The sequence below is a fragment of the Passer domesticus genome, chromosome 13 (genome assembly GCF_036417665.1).
Source record: "Passer domesticus isolate bPasDom1 chromosome 13, bPasDom1.hap1, whole genome shotgun sequence".
Taxonomy (NCBI): Eukaryota; Metazoa; Chordata; class Aves; order Passeriformes; family Passeridae; genus Passer; species Passer domesticus.
In genome coordinates, this window is record NC_087486.1 from 1,632,492 (window position 1) to 1,647,918 (window position 15,427).

At 62.0% G+C, this 15,427-nt stretch overlaps 1 protein-coding gene across 8 annotated transcripts in view; it reads right to left on the bottom strand.

Annotated features, from left to right (window-relative positions):
- ABLIM3 (actin binding LIM protein family member 3) overlaps positions 1-15,427 on the bottom strand; it is a 43,912-nt gene that overhangs the window by 11,808 nt on the left and 16,677 nt on the right. For 7 of the 8 annotated variants that reach the window (XM_064387741.1, XM_064387739.1, XM_064387735.1 and 4 more), the window contains exons 2-6: positions 5,351-5,491; positions 3,219-3,402; positions 2,984-3,096; positions 1,129-1,255; positions 929-1,022 (exon numbers count right to left, since the gene is read on the bottom strand). In XM_064387741.1, coding sequence (XP_064243811.1) covers positions 929-1,022; positions 1,129-1,255; positions 2,984-3,096; positions 3,219-3,402; positions 5,351-5,491 — 659 coding nt within the window. The remainder of the gene's footprint in view (positions 1-928; positions 1,023-1,128; positions 1,256-2,983; positions 3,097-3,218; positions 3,403-5,350; positions 5,492-15,427) is intronic. The other variant, XM_064387734.1, reaches the window with a different exon arrangement.

Genomic DNA, 15,427 nt, shown 5'->3' on the forward strand with positions numbered 1-15,427 from the left:
GCTGCCACAGTGACCAGGTGACAAACTGGGCTGGCCCTGGAGGTCTCCACGGCCCATGGAGAAAACCAAGAGGGCTTCAATGCCATTGGGAACCTGCTGGGCTACGAGTCCACCAGGAACAGGAACTTCCAGGAACACCAGGAGCTTCTGCTCTCCTCCAAACCTTCAACACCAATAGAGCCAGGGGTCCCAGACCAGCAGGGACAGTGTCCCTGCAAAGCTGGCACTCTGGGAGCCAGGGACAGTGTCCCTGCAAAGCTGGCACTCTGGGAATGGCCAACACCCTGGGCAATCCCTGTATCCATGCTGGCATCCCTGGGCAATCCCTGCATCCCTCCCTGGCTCTGCCAGAGCAGTTCCTGCTGCCCAGCCAAGCCTCCCCTGGTGAAGGGCAGCCCCTGCTCCAATTCCTGCCATGCCAGGGGAGGTTCCAGGGGGTTCCAGGGGGGTTCCAGGGGTGTTCCAGGGGGGTTTCGGGGGATCAGTGCCCCCGGGAGGGTGCTGCAGCCCCTGCTCTGGTTCCTGCCATGCCAGGGGGAGTTCCAGGGGGGTTCCAGGGGTGTTCCAGGGGAGGTTTCAGGGGATCAGTGCCCCCGGAGGGTGCTGCAGCCCCGGAGCAGGCTCGGCAGCGGGCAGCAGTGTGGGATGGGTTTCCAAGGCAACAAGCAGGCTGCCGGCACAGGGATGGTTTGGGGACACGGCAGCAGCTGCTGGGGCCGATGTCCCACAGTCCCAGACGTGTCCCAGCTCCCAGGTCACTCCCGCTGTGTCCCCAGCTCCAGCACCCAAGGGCTGGCCTTGCTCCCCCCTCTGCCACCCTCGCAGGAGGCGCTCAGGCTGTGACAGAGCTGCTGCACGGCCCCAGGGAGGGCCTGGGGACCTGTGCCCGGTGCCACCCTCCATGTCCCCACCCCAGCCCCGCACTCGCCTCCAGGACGCGGCCGCTGATGTAGCGGTCACAGGTCTCGCACTTGATGCCGAACTGGGCGTGGTAGTCGGACTCGCAGTACGGGATGCCATCCCTGGGGAGGGGCACAGAGGGGTCAGTGCCAGCTGGGTGGGAGGCAGGCGAGCCCCCGGCCCGGCTGGGCAGGGCAGGGCAGGGCAGGGCAGGGCGGTGGCACTCACTTGCTGATGTACTCGCCGGTGAGGATGACCCCGCACGTCTGGCACTTGAAGCAGCTGACGTGCCACTGCTTCTCCAGCGCCAGCAGAGACTGGCCCTGCTTGATCTCCTCCTTGCAGCCGGCGCAGTCTGGGGGGACAGCAGGGGTGTGGGCACAGCGGGGACACCCCCAGCTCTGTGACAGCCCTGGCAGTGCCCTCACCCCCAGAGGAAAGCCCTGCCCCGGAGCACGACCCTGTTACCAACACCCTGCTGCTGAGGCAGCCTCGTGGGGATCATTTCACTGTGGCAATCTGTCCCCTCTGCTTGTCCCCAGCACGGGAAAGCTGGGACCTCGGAGGCACCCCTGGCACCCGGGCACTGCCCTGAGCTGGGCTTGCCTCGGGGTGAGCAGCCTGAGCCAGGCCAGCTGGACATCAGGACAAAAACCTTATCTGAAACAGCGACTGGGCACGGCAATGCTGTGCCAGGGAGGAGCTGCAGTCACCGTTTAAAAGAGTTTTAAAAGAGCCTGGACGTGGCACCCGGGTTTAGCTGATGAGGGAGGAGCTGCTGGGTCACAGCTTGGACTCGATGACCTCAAGGCTCTTTTCCAGCCTGGTTCGGTGTGTGCCGGGCTGTGGGAGGGCCCCGCGGGGCTGGCAGGTGCCCAGGGCTGGGCAGGGCCGGCAGAGGAAGGGCTGTGCTGTCCGGCCCCGCTGCGCCATCCCCGGCCTCCCTTCCTGCCCTGCTCCCAGCAGGAAGGGCCTCGCACCCTGACCTTGGCTCCTCCTTGTCCTCTCTCCCCTGGCCAGCAGGGCTGCCTGGAGTTTCTTTAACCTGGGGTTTCTTTAACCCCATCCCTGCCATGGGGGAAGCAGGAGCAGCCAGCCCAGCCCAGGCTGCTCCAGCCCAAATCCCCGCCTGGAGGATCTCTGAGCCCTGGACGAGAGCAGGATCTGCTCCTTCGCTGGGGTCCTGCTGGTTTGGGGCTGTTTGCAGGGCTGGGGCTGCAGGGGGAGGCTGGGCATGCTGCTGCCAGGGCTGCCTTGGCTCCAGCAGCATGCACAGCTCCCTGCCACCCTGCTGGTGGCACTGCCAGCGGGGCGGGCGGGGACAGGCTCCGTGTGCTGCAGCTGCCGGGAGTGAGGCATGGTGTCCTCGGGTGACCCCTGTGCAGGGCCCAGCAGCGCCGGGAAGGGGATGGGGAGGGAGAGGAAGGCGGGAGGGAGGCAGAGCCTGGCTCCGGGAGCCCACGGAGGAAGATGAGGGAATTCCTGTCCTTTGGCTCAGTCCAACCCTGCCACGTCCCCTCCATGGAGGGGAGAGGCAGCTTGGGGGCTCACAGGGGGTCCCTCAGCACCAGTCCCACCACCAGCAGTGCCACCATGGTGACTGGGCGACAAGGACCATGGGTGACACCCTGTCCTGCTCTGGCCTGGCTGCAGGACTGTGTCAGGCAGGAAGGGAAGGTCCTCCCAGCCTGGGGTCAAAAGCAAGGCCAAAGCCACCCTAAAGAGCTTGTCCATCGCTCCAGCTGACTCTTAGGGGACCTCTGGGGTTCACCAGGGCAAGGGGGCGAGCAGAAAAACCCTTTCAGTGCTTGCAGAGCCAGCAAGGAGCACCAGAGCTGTGACAGCCCCAGGAGCATTCCCAGCACAGCCCTTGGACACCAGCAACTGCCTCGGAGCAAACCCAGCTCCAGAACCCCCCATGAGCTCTGCCAGGGCCACCAAGAGGCCAGGGGAGATTCCAAAACCTGGGTGGAGCTGCAGGAGTGCCCTGTCCCTCCTCCCAACCCTCGGTGACACCCTGGCTCTGCAGGGTGGCCCCAAATCCCGTCCTGACCCCCCTCCAGGGCCACACGGCACAACTTACGGCTGGGCCCGTGGATCTTGATGGGCTTGGTGCTGAGCAGGGCGTGGGAGCAGTTTTGGCAGACGCAGTCCTTGCCGCTGAAGGTGACCTTGTCTCCGATGGGGAATGGCTTCCTGCAGCCAGGGACAGTGGGGAGGGGTCAGCAGCGTCCCCAGGGGCTGCTCCTGCCCCGGGGCCAGCAGGGAGCTCCGGCAAGGGCTTCTCCAAGGAGCCAGCATCCTTCAGTGCCACTCACCTGCAGGTGCTGCAGACGAAGCACTTGGGGTGGTAGGTCCTGCCCAGGGCAGAGATGACCTCGCCGGTGATGAAGTCCCCGCAGCTGTCACAGCGGGTCCCGTAGAGCTGCTGGTAGTCGTGGGTGCAGATGTACTCCTGGTTCTTGAAGAAGAAGCCCGACTGGGCCAGGTCGCAGCCGCACACTGCGGGGAGGACGCGCAGCGCTCACGGCGGGGCCGGGGTTGGCAATCCCCGAGCTCCGCCGCCTCGCCAGCCTCCTGCAGGTGTCTCCGAGGGTTTCCCTGGCTCTGGGGCCTCCCACAAGGTGTCAGTGTCGGGCTGCGGGATGGGGCCGGGATCCCGCAGCCGGCAGGGAGCCCCTGCACTGCAGCGCTGCTGCGGCTGGGCACCGCCCGGGCATCCCGCCCGGAGCTGCCCCTCCGGCTGGCACTCCCGTGGGGTGGGGAACATGGGGACAGGGCTGCGAGCGCCCCAGGGACGGCTGGGCTGGGGTGTTGTCCCTGAGCCGCCTGCAGTCCCGGCACGGAGCCCTGCCCTGATGGGAGCAGCTCCTGGGAACGTTGGAGCTCTCCCTGCTCGTTGTTCCACGGGTGTCCAGCCCAGCCTGGGAAGCGTGGGTGGTGCACAGCCCATCACAGGAATCCAAGCAGACGTGGCCAGCCCTGGCCTCAGCATCATCCCCCTCCTACGGCCTCTGCAGCCAGAGGGACCAGCAGAGCTGGCAGTGCAGTGGCACAGGGTGGCACAGTGGCACCATGCCCAGCTCATCCTGCACGGTGACACGGTGGGGAGGGCACCACAGAGTGACTGGCCACCCGCTGGCACAGCCCACCTCGGTCTGTGTTTGTCCTGCAGCCCCTGTGTCCTGTCCCTGCAGCTGTGGGACAGGGATGCAGCTCCTGCCCTGGGCTGCTCCCCTGCAGCTGCTCCCTGGAACCCAGCAGGGCAATTTGGGTCTCCCAAACATCCTGTCAGCAGCTCGGGACAGGCCAGCAGCTCGGGGACACATCAGGAAGCAAATGCAAGATAAAACGAGGCTGCTGTGTGCCCTGTTTGCTGTGGGAGCAGCACATCCCGTGGCTCAGTCCTGTGCCAGCTCCCGGGGACAGGCAGCGGGGCTGGAGCCAGCCAGAGGTGGCAGGAGGTGAGAGCTGCGAGGGAAGGTGAGACAGGAGGATTTCCTCTCATTATTTATTCCCTTTCACTTGGAAATCGGGCAGAGAGCTCTGCCAGGCTCTCCCTGCTGGCTGCTGCTCCCTTTGAAGCTGGCTGAGCTCTTTGTCTGGATGCTCAGCTCCTGCTGGATCCTCCAGGCCGAGCTGGGAGAGGGCAGCACGGCCAGCACGGGGCCCTGCAGGTGCCAGTCAGCCCTGACGGCATCCCGGGACAGATCCCAAAACTCTGGGGCTGCCCCACCCCAGGGGGGACAGGGCTGCAGCAGGGTGGGGACAGCCTGGGGAGTGTCACCTCTGCTCTGGCAAGGAGCAGAGGGTGGCCAGGGGGATGGATGCTTAGCACGGGGAGCTTGGAAGAGCAGAGGCCATTAAAAAGCCCTGGAATGGGGAATTTTACAGCCTGCAGAGGCTGGTTGGGAGCAGCTGCTCCAATAAAGGAGCTGAGGAGCAGCAGCAGCTCTGCACCATGAGCTTTACAGCCCTGCTGCTCCAGGAGGATCCAAAGAACCTCTCTGCCCCACTCCTGCCAGCCCTGGCGGGCACCAGGTGCCAGCTGAATGCCATGGGCGGGTGGCAGGGATGTCACAGGGGTGTGTCAGCCAGCCCCAGCTCTGTCAGAGCCACTCTGGGCATCTCCCCACCTCGCTGCCTCTCAGCCAGGCTGGCAGTGCCTCCTCCCCCTGCTCCTCCTCCTGCTTTGGGAGCAGCTGAAGGACACAGTGACCCTCCCAGACACAGATGGGGACACATTTGGGACCTGCAGGCTGCTCTGGGGTGGGGACACCAGACACCCAGAGGTGTCACCGGCTCTGCCATCACTCAGGGGCTCTGCCTGCCCTGTGCCACCCGTGCCACACCACACCCCCCTGCAGCTGCCACCTCAGTGGGCCAGGCAGGTCTGTCCCCGGGGCTCTGGGACACCCTGGCCAGGAGGTTTTGGGGAGCCGGGTCCTACCTTGGCAGGTGAAGCAGCGGATGTGGAAGTGGTTGCTCTGCACGCGCACGACCTCGCCCTTGCAGGTGTCCCCGCAGCGGTAGCACTGGATGGCAGAGGAGCTGCTCCCAGGGCTGTAGGGGTTCTGCTGGTACGGAACTGCTGGCAGCAAGGAGAGAGGGGAAGGGTCTGTTAGGAATGGGACACGGCCGGGTGGCACCGCGCTGAGCTCAGCCTGGTGGCTGTGACACGGCCAGGCCAGCACTGAGGGCAGGGGACAGCACCCACTGATGTCACTGTCACACTTCCTGGAAAATCCCTTCGCCAGGATTTTCTCCTGGGAAGCTGAGAAGCCTCGGAGAAAAATGAAAACAGTAATTATCTGATTTGCTTCTCCTGTGTTTTGCTGCTGTGGAATGTGTTTGGAGATTGTTTCATTGGTTTATGGGAATTGTTTTGACTCAATGACCAACCACTGTCAGGCTGTGTTGGGACTCTGGAAGGAGTCACGAGTTTTTCAGTGGTATCCTTTAGCCTTCTGTAAGTATCCTTTCAGTATTCTTTAATAAAAGATAGATCATAAAATAACAAATTAGCCTTCTAAGAACACGGAGTCAGATTCACCATTTCCTTCCTTCGTCTGGGAACCCCACAAATACAAAACAGTGACTCTGAGAGGGAGCCCAGCCCTCTCTGGATCTGGGATTTCCCTGCCCCACAGAAGATGCTCACGGGCCTGCAGTGCCAAACTCTGTCCCTGCATGGACAGCCAGGTGACAGCATCACCCCAGAGCTCCCCAGTGCTCTCCTGTCCCCACAGCAGGTGCACAGGACACTGCAGGGACACTGCAGGGACAGTCCTCACTGCTGCTGGCCCTCAGAGAGCTCCGAGCTGGCAGCAGCTCAGGAAGGAACTGCTGGGCTTTTGGAACTTCCACTTGTTTGCTTAGGAACTGGAGGAAGGAGCCATTTGTCAAGGAGCTTTCAAACATCACAGCAATGGAGTGCCTGGCCCTGGTGGGGCTGTCACCTCCTCAGCCACGAGCAGCAGCCCAGCCCCGGGGCTCCTTCCAGAGCAGGGAGGTGCTGGGGCTGCATCAGGGCAGGGCAAGAGCTGAAATTCTCCTGCTGCAGACAGTGCTGGGCTTCACCTCCACTCCTCACCCCCTGGGACACCACACAGGTGATGCCCAGCAGCCTCAGGACAGAGCAGGAGCTGAAATTCTCCTTCTGCAGACGCTCCTCACCCTCTGGAACACCACACAGGCGATGCCCAGCTGAAATTCTCCTTCTGCAGACACTCCTCACCCTCTGGAACACCACACAGGTGATGCCCAGCTGAATTCCTCCTTCTGCAGACACTCCTCAGCCTCTGGAACACCACACAGGTGATGCCCAGCCTCCCCCACGCTCCAGGGTGAAACCCCCCTGCTCTGCAGGGATCCTTCTGCTGTCTCAAGGCAATTCCCAAACACGCAGAGAAAACAGAGCAGCTCCTGCTGTCCCTGCCCCACCCAGGAGTGCTGGGGCTGGGCAGGAGCTCCAGCCAGGCTGACAGCACGCCAAGCACTGCAGGATTTATTTGCTGTAAGGTTTCCGACAGGGAGTCACAATCTGGGCAAGTCAAGCAGCAAAAAGGAGGATTTCAACGGGCCAGAGCTTTTCTGACCCAGGGCTGAACTGCATTCCCAGGAAGAAGAGAAGCAGCTGATTGAAAGGCAGCCTGTGAAGCGCCTCCGGAGCAGGGGAGAAGGGCACAGGACAGAGCAGATCACTCACCAGAGGCTCCTCGCTCACCGAGGGGCAGATCAAGTGACAGGGAACAGAAACAGCCCATTATCAGCTTCAAAAGCCGAGCAAGAGAAGTCAAAATGACATTGAGACCGTGGCACAGCAAAATCCCGTTCCCTGTGCCAAGGGCGCAGAGGCACAGGGGCTGAAGCTCCTGGAGCACGGCTCCATCCTGGAATGGGCTGCGAGGGGAGCTCCCAGTGCCCTCCTGCAAAGCTCAGACCCCAGCCCTGACTTCCAGGAGCTGCTGGGATTTCCCTTCCCCGCGAGCCAAGGGCTCTCAGAGGTACCCGAGGCACTAAAGGACACCAAGTGCCAGCAGGGGGGTGACAAAATGGGAGTCAGGCCTGGAGCTAGCCCAGCAGAGACTAATTAGTCTAGATCTAAATCACCCTGAGGTCCCGAACAACAGGAAGGGAGCAGGGAACCCCCACCCAAGAGGCAGCAGCCCTGGGAGCAGGAATGCAGCACCAGTGATGGTCGCTGGTGTAATGGGTGCCCAGGAGCTCTGCAGCTGCCTCAGGGGACCGAGAGGATCTCCCAAGGCTGGAATAAATCAGGGATCTTCTCTGCAGGGGTCTCCAGCAGAGCAAGAGTTACAGAGCTGAGCCTTCCTCCCACGCACCCCGAGCTCACACCCTGGCCCAGAACGACGCCAAGCCCTGGAAATCCACAAAGCTGGGAGAGGAAAGCAGGACAGAGGCACGGGGGAAAGCCAGGAATTCATCCACTCTCAAACACTCCCAACAAAGAAAGGGGGGAGACAAAAATAATAATAATAATCTGTGTCGGAACACGCAGGCATCACTCAGTGCTGGCTTCTGGTCTCCAGGGAAAACTTCCTGGTGTCCATAGCAACACATCGCCGAGCCCTCGCTGCTCTGATGGCAGGGAGGCAGAGGAAAAGGAGCTGAGGATGGGCAAGATGCTTTTAGCTGTGCTCCAGAGCTGGATCTGAGCCATCAGTGCTGGCTGTGCCCGTGGGGACGGGTCAGGAGCCGGCTCAGGGCACCCTCACCCTCCTGCTCTGTTCAAAAACTCCCCAAAGCTCCCTGATTCGTGCTTAACCCCCAGGCCAGGCTGGAATTGTGGTCGGGAACATTGGTGCATTGTGTGCCTGTGCTCAGGCAGCAGCTGCCCGCCTCGTGGCCCCGTGCAGGAAGTATTACACAGCCCAGAGCCCGAGCACAGGGCCAGCTGAGCAGGGCAAAGCTCATTACACCAAATAATCCCCTAATAATGTAAGTAGCATTAGTGGCCTGGCAGGCTGGGACGCAGCAGCCGTGCACAGGGGGTGGGAGCTGCCCAAGGAATGCCATAATCTGCCCCCACTTTGCTCAGGCCAACAATTCCTGGGTTTGTGCTCTGCTCTCAGTGCAAAACCTGCCCAGGGCCAGGCTGCTGTGGGGCTGTGCCCGTTCCTGGCTGGTTCCTGGGGGGCTCTGGGCACAGCCAGGCAGGCAGGGAGCTGCCACGGGGCTGCGTGGGCACTCAGCAGATTTGCCAGTGATCCGGATTAAGGTGGCACCTCCGGTCAGGGATTGCTGCCCCAGGCAGCCCCGGGGTCAGGCAGCGGTGCCCGTGCCCAGCCAGTGTGTGACCTGGGCAGGGACAGACCCCAAACACCCCCAGGGCACAGCCAGTGTGTGACCTGGCAGGGACAGTCCCCAAAGACCCCCAGGGCACAGCCAGTGTGTGACCTGGGCAGGGACAGACCCCAAACACCCCCCAAACACCCCCAGGACACAGCCAATGTGTGACCTGGGCAGACACAGCCCCCAAACAGCCCCAGGGCACAGCCAGTGTGTGACCTGGCAGGGACAGACCCCAAACACCCCCAGGGCACAGCCAGTGTGTGACCTGGGCAGGGACAGACCCCAAACACCCCCAGGGCACAGCCAGTGTGTGACCTGGGCAGGGACAGACCCCAAACACCCCCAGGGCACAGCCAGTGTGTGACCTGGCAGGGACAGTCCCCAAAGACCCCCAGGGCCGTGCAGAGCAGCTCTGCCCCCCCGGGGGGCACAGGGACCCTGCCCAGGGGCTGCTCCAAGCTCACAATCCGCGGTTCCCCCCCTGCAATGCCCTCCTCGGCTTCGGGAGGGTCAAGGACCTTGTTTGGTTTCCTGTGCTCTTCCTGCCCCGTGTCCAGCCCTCCAGCAGGATGGGGAAATGCTGAACCTCTGGAACACTCTGAGCACTTCAGGAGTGGAAGGATAACAGGAGAATTCCATTCTAAGCTCAGAACAAGCTCCTCCAGCAGCCTGAGTTCCCCCAAACCCCACAGCCCCACATACCCCAGCAACAGCAAACCAGGAGCAGCTCCCCATGAGCATCCAGAGGCATTTTTAAAGATCCATCCCTCCTTCCTTGCAGGGCCCAGAGCAGCTGGTGCTCCTTTCCCACCATTTCCCCCTTCCAGCCCACTGCCCCCCAGGAAGGTCTGTCAGGGAGAAGCTGCTCCAGGTGGGGTTTGGATCATTGTCCACAGGGAACTGGAAATTCCCACCCAGCCCTGCTGCCAGCATCTCCACGGGAAGATGGGCATGCCTGGCTAAATTAACAGTAATTAACACTTACACAGTGCTGGGAGAGCCACAGGTGAAGGGGACTGTGGCAAAGCAAAGCATTCACCCTGAAATGAGTAAGGAGAGGCAGTGCCACCGTGGGAAACTGAGTTTGGTGGGTGCCAGGGGGATGCAGGGACTGAGAGCTGGCACCTACAGCAAAGGGGTGCCAGCAGGGGATGGATCCAGCCTGGAGCATGGAGGGAGATGTGGGGGTGCCAGCAGGGGATGGATCCAGCCTGGGGTGTGGAGGGAGGTGTGGGTGTCACCATGGGATGGATCCCTGGGGTGTGGAGGGAGGTGTGGGTGTCATTGAGGGATGGATCCAGCCCCTGCAACGCTGGATGCTGACAGATGATGTTGGCAGGAATCTCCAAATCTCCCCAGCTCCGTGGGGCTGAACTCCCTTCCAGCAGCTCCCCAGTGCTCCCAGTGCTCCCAGTGCTGCCTGGCAGCGAGCAGTGTCCCACCCCATCCCCTGCGGGCTCCCTGAGGATGGAAATCCTCTTCTCAGACCCCCCTGGGGTGGTGGCAGCAGCGCGGCACGGGCTGGGGTGGGATGCGGGGCGGGTGAGGAAAGGTGGGCACTGCCGGTGGGTATTCCCGGTGGGAATTCCCGGTGTGCATTCCCGGTGGGTATTCCTGGTGGGCACTCCCGGTCTATCATTCCCGGTGTACATTCCCGGTGGGCACTCCCGGTGGGCATTCCCAGCGGGCATTCCCGGTGTACATTCCCAGTGGGCACTCCCAGCGGGCATTCCCGGTGTGCATTCCCGGCGGGCACTCCCGGTGGGCACTCCCGATGGGCATTCCTGGTGTACATTCCCAGCGGGCACTCCCAGTGGGCACTCCCGGTGGGCATTCCCAGCGGGCATTCCCGGTGTGCATTCCCGGCTGGCACTCCCCGGGAAGGGCCGATCCCAGCGCTCCGGGGCTGGCACAGGCTGAGGAAGAGGAAGCCCAGCCCTGGCAGGGCTGAGCGGGCAGGAAGGAATTTCGCTGGAAGCTCGGGAGAGGCCGGGGTGAAGCGGCACGGATGGCACCCAGCGAGGTCACACAAGCCCCTGGGCTGGCCCTGGGGACAAGGAGGGGACAAGGAGGGGACCCTGCAGCGGGGCTCCAGGGAGGATTTCCCCTCCGGCAGGAGCAGAGCCTGTCCCGGGGGGCCGGGGAGGAAGGGTGGGAGCTGCAGGGTGTGGGTTTCTCATCAGCAGCAGCAGCAGGGCCAGGGCTCGGTGCAGCCTCAGAACGCCTCGGGCAGGAAGGGCAGGCTGGGCTGCCAGCAGGAGAGCCCCGGGCTGTGCCCTGTGGAGCCTGGCACACGGGAACGTGCCCGCTCCAGACACAATCCCAGCCAACCAGGCTGGAAAAGAGCTGGGAGAGCAGCCTGCTGAGGAGGAGATGCTGCTGGGGGTGCCAGCACCCAGGTAAATCTCAGCCAAATCCCCCCGAGGTAAAGGGAGGGCCCAGCAGCTGGGATGCTCAGCTCTGCAGTGAACCTGAGCCTGCACGGCCACCTCGGTGCTCAGGCCACTGCCTCCATGGGGCTCCCACCGAGAAAATGCATTTCCATCAAGGAGACATTGCCAGATTTACCTCTGGACAAAAGATTTTCTCTCCTGATCCTTCCTCCCAGTAAAACCCAGAAGCATTACGCGGTTCTTTATTTAATATTTACATTTTTTACCTGGGGAGGGCGGAGTGCTGCTGGTGGGCTGAGGACAGGGGTCTGCTGTGGGGCAGTGTGAGCCTGCAGCAGCCCCAGCTGCTCCTCCAGTGCTTGTCCTGCACCCCTGAGGGCTGGGACAGTGGCCTGGGGACACTGGGGAGCACCCAGCTCACCCAGAGCAGCCCCTGGGCTGTTCCCAAACCCGTCAGGCAGCTCAGGGTGTATTCCAGGCAGGACCAGAACCCCCTCCAGACCATGCCAGCCTCTCCTGGCTCGCAGGCAAAGCCATCTGTGGCTTACAGCTCAACACCCTCCCCTGCCACGGCTCCTAATCCAGCCCTAGGCTTCCCTAATTAGATCAGCACCAATTATTGCCCCCACCTGGCTCACCCCGGCCCCTTGGGTGGGACACAGGACACAGATGAGCTGTGGGGATGGCACAAGGAGCTGGAGTGGCACTGCCACCATGGCAGAGGGCACGGGCACCACACCAGGGAGGGAGGGAGGGATGATCCCAGCATCTCCCAGCAGGACTGCAGTGAGGGTGGCTGGGTGCCACAGGTGCCCAAACAGGTGCCAGAGCATGGTGAGGGCACGGCAGCACACTGTGCCAGGGGACACGCTGCACACACAGACAGGAGGGAGTCAGCAACACCCCGAGGAGACAAAGCAGGGAAGGAGACAAGGAGAAAAATCAAGGGGATAGAAGGAAAACAAGAAAAAAAACAATGAAATAAATGAAGCCAGGGCCCTGCCTGCAGAGCAGAATTTGCTTCTGGCTGCGTTTGTGGAAATTATTGTCCAAAGGCGTGTGGAGGAAGCTGTGCTTGTCCCCCCAGGCTGACCTGGCTGCAGGCAGCTGCCCGTGCCTGCCTGCAGGATGTTTACTTCCCACACAGGCAGGGCTGGATGTGCCAGGGACACCCAAACCCCCCCTGGGCTCAGAGCTGTCACCTCCTGCCTGCAGGAGCCCCCAGCCCCATTCCTGCAGCACCTCGGGTGTCCTGAGGGATCTGGGAGCAGCCTGGAAGCACTGAGTGCTGCTGTGATCTGCCCAGATTCCCGAGAAAAAGAGGGAAAAGTTGTTTTTCTAGTTCTCAGAGATTTGATGACCTGAGTGCAGACAACAGGAAGGCACAGCAGGGCTGTGAGCTGCACCCTGGGCAGGGCCGGGAACACGCTGGATCCCGGGAATTCTGCTGGATCCCAGCAGTTCCACTGCATCCCAGGACTCCAGCTGGATCCCAGGGGTTCCACTGTATCCTGAGAATTCCACTGTATCCCAGGAATTCCTCTAAACCCCAGGAATTCCCCTGTATCCTAAGATTTCCACTGTATCCCAGGAATTCCTCTAAACCCCAGGAATTCCCCTGTATCCTAAGATTTCCACTGTATCCCAGGAATTCCTCTAAACCCCAGGAATTCCCCTGTATCCCAGGAATTCTCCTGTATCCTAAGAAGTCCAATGTATCCCAACAGTTCCCCTGTATCCCAGGAATTCCACTGTATCCTGAGAGTTCCACTGCATCCCAGGAGTTCCACTGCATCCCAGGAATTCCTCTAAATCCCAGGAATTCCCCTGTATCCCAAGAGTTCTCCTATACCCCAGAATTCCCCTGTATCCCAAGAGTTCTCCTGTACCCCAGAATTCCCCTGTATCCCAAGAGTTCCCCTGTATCCCAAGAGTTCCCCTGTATCCCAGGAATTCCCCTGCATCCCAGGAATTCCCGCCCTGGCAGCAGCCAGGGAGCCCCACGGGCACCTCCTGGCCGTGCCATGCTCCCACCCAGGGCTGCAGTGACACCCCCAGGGAGAAGAGGAGGGTGAGGGTCCCCCCTTCAGCATTCCCAGCACCCCCTGGGCAGTGCCAGTGCCTGAGCCCCCTTTCCATGGGGAAATTCCTGCTGTGCCCACCCTGAGCCTGCCCTGGCCCAGCCCGAGGCCGTTCCCTCTGCTCCTGTCCCTGTTTGGCAGAAGTGACACCTTCCCTTCCCTGCCAGCACGGCTTGGGGACAGCAGGAGGATGAGGCACAGGAGGGTGGCTCTGCACCCCCAGGGTGGGAGTTTGGGGGGCACAGAGCTGGGGAAGGGCTGGAGCAGGGCAGGGGGGTAACCCTGGGGGATCAGGGGTTCAGCTGAACATCCACCCCTGCTGGCAGCCCCAGCAGGGCATTCCCGGGGATCCAGGTGCCCTCCTGGCAGCCTCCCCCCCTCCCTCCTGCCATGCCAGCTGGATCCTTTCCCTGGGTGACACTGGCACATCCCTGGTGACACTGGCACATCCCCTTTCCCAGGTGACACTGGCACATCCCCTTTCCCTGGTGACACTGGCACACCCCTTTCCCAGGTGACACTAGCACATCCCCTTTCCCAGGTGACACTGGCACATCCCTGGTGACACTGGCACACCCCTTTCCCAGGTGACACTGGCACATCCCTGGTGACACTGGTACATCCTTTTCCCTGGTGACACTGGCACATCCCCTTTCTCTGGTGACACTGTCACAGCCCTGGGTGACACTGGCACATCCCCTTTTCCCTGGTGACACTGGCACATCCCTGGTGACACTGGTACATCCTTTTCCCTGGTGACACTGGCACATCCCCTTTTCCCTGGTGACACTGGCACATCCCTGGTGACACTGGTACATCCTTTTCCCTGGTGACACTGGCACATCCCCTTTCCCAGGTGACACTGGCACAGCTCCATGGCAACAGCCGTCCCTGCACTGCAGCTGCAGCCCGGGCTCGGGGCTCACACCTTTGTGTCTGCACAGCTCTGCGCTCCACTGCCCAAACTGGGACCAACTGGGAGCCCAGACTGGGACTGACTGGGATCCCAAACTAGGAGTGACTGGGACCCCCAAACTGAAACAGGGAGTGACTGGGAACCCTAAACTAGGAATGACTGACACTTCCAAACTGGGACTGACTGAGACCCCCAAACTGGGACTGAGATTCCCAGACTGGGACTGACTGAGATTCCCAAACTGGGAATGACTGACACCCCCAAACTGGGAGTGACTGGGAGCCCACAAGAGGCTGCTGCCTGTGTGCCCAGGCCTTGGGCACAGCTTCCCCGTGTTTGGCTGGAGCTGCCCCGCAGGGACCCAGCCCCAAATCTCCCGTGCTGCAGAGCAGGAGCACCCAAAGGGCTTCCCCAGCTCCCCCCTCCCCTGTGCCCACGCCATGGCCAGGGAAGGGGTCCTTGTCCCTGGCAGGGGGTGGAATGAGATCATTTTTAATGTCCCTTCCAACCCAAACCGCTCAGGGCTGCTGTGACATCCCCACTGCCCCCTTCCCTCCAAGTGTGGGGCCAAACCTGAGCTGTCACTGCCTGCAGGAGCTCTGGGCCACCCCAGCCCCCTCCTGCTGCCCTGGCAGGGTGGTCTCGAGGGACGCAGCCCCTTGGCAGCCAGGCACTGGCCAGGGTCCATCTCGTCCCCTCGATTTGGTTCCTGAGGCGTGACAAGGGGGCAGCCCCAGCCAGCGGAGCCAGCCAGAGCAGGGGGTGGCCTTGCCTGAGGCTTGGACCCAGCCCCAGCCCACAGGATGCTGTTTGCAGCTCCAGCTGGGCTGGACAGGTTTTGGGGGGTCCACGCAAGGGGCTGCACTTGGGCCCTAAAGCTGAGGGATGTGCGGAGGAGAAGAATCTAAACTTGAGGTCCTGGCCAAAAGCTGAAAAGCCTGAGCTCATCACTTTGCTGAGGCCAGATTTCCTGCTGAGCAGGGGCTGTGTTCGGGGCTGGGACACAGTCCTGGCTGTGTGGGAGTGCAGGGAGCCCGGGGGACTGTCCCCTGCTGCCAAAGCCACCCACAGCACCCCCGGGCACGCCTGCAGCAGTCTGGGCCAGCTGGAGCACCAGGGACCCATCCCAGATGAAAAACCCCCAAAAAACCCCAAAGAGAAAGCAGCAAAGGGGCTTTCTGAGGAGGGGAAAGCGCAAAGGAGCTGTCAGATGGTGGCATCTCCTGCTGGGCACCGTGACGGCAGTGCCAGGGTGGCCAGGACAGGAGGTGACACAATGGAAACATTCATTGCTGCTCACACGAACACCCGGAGACAGGCAG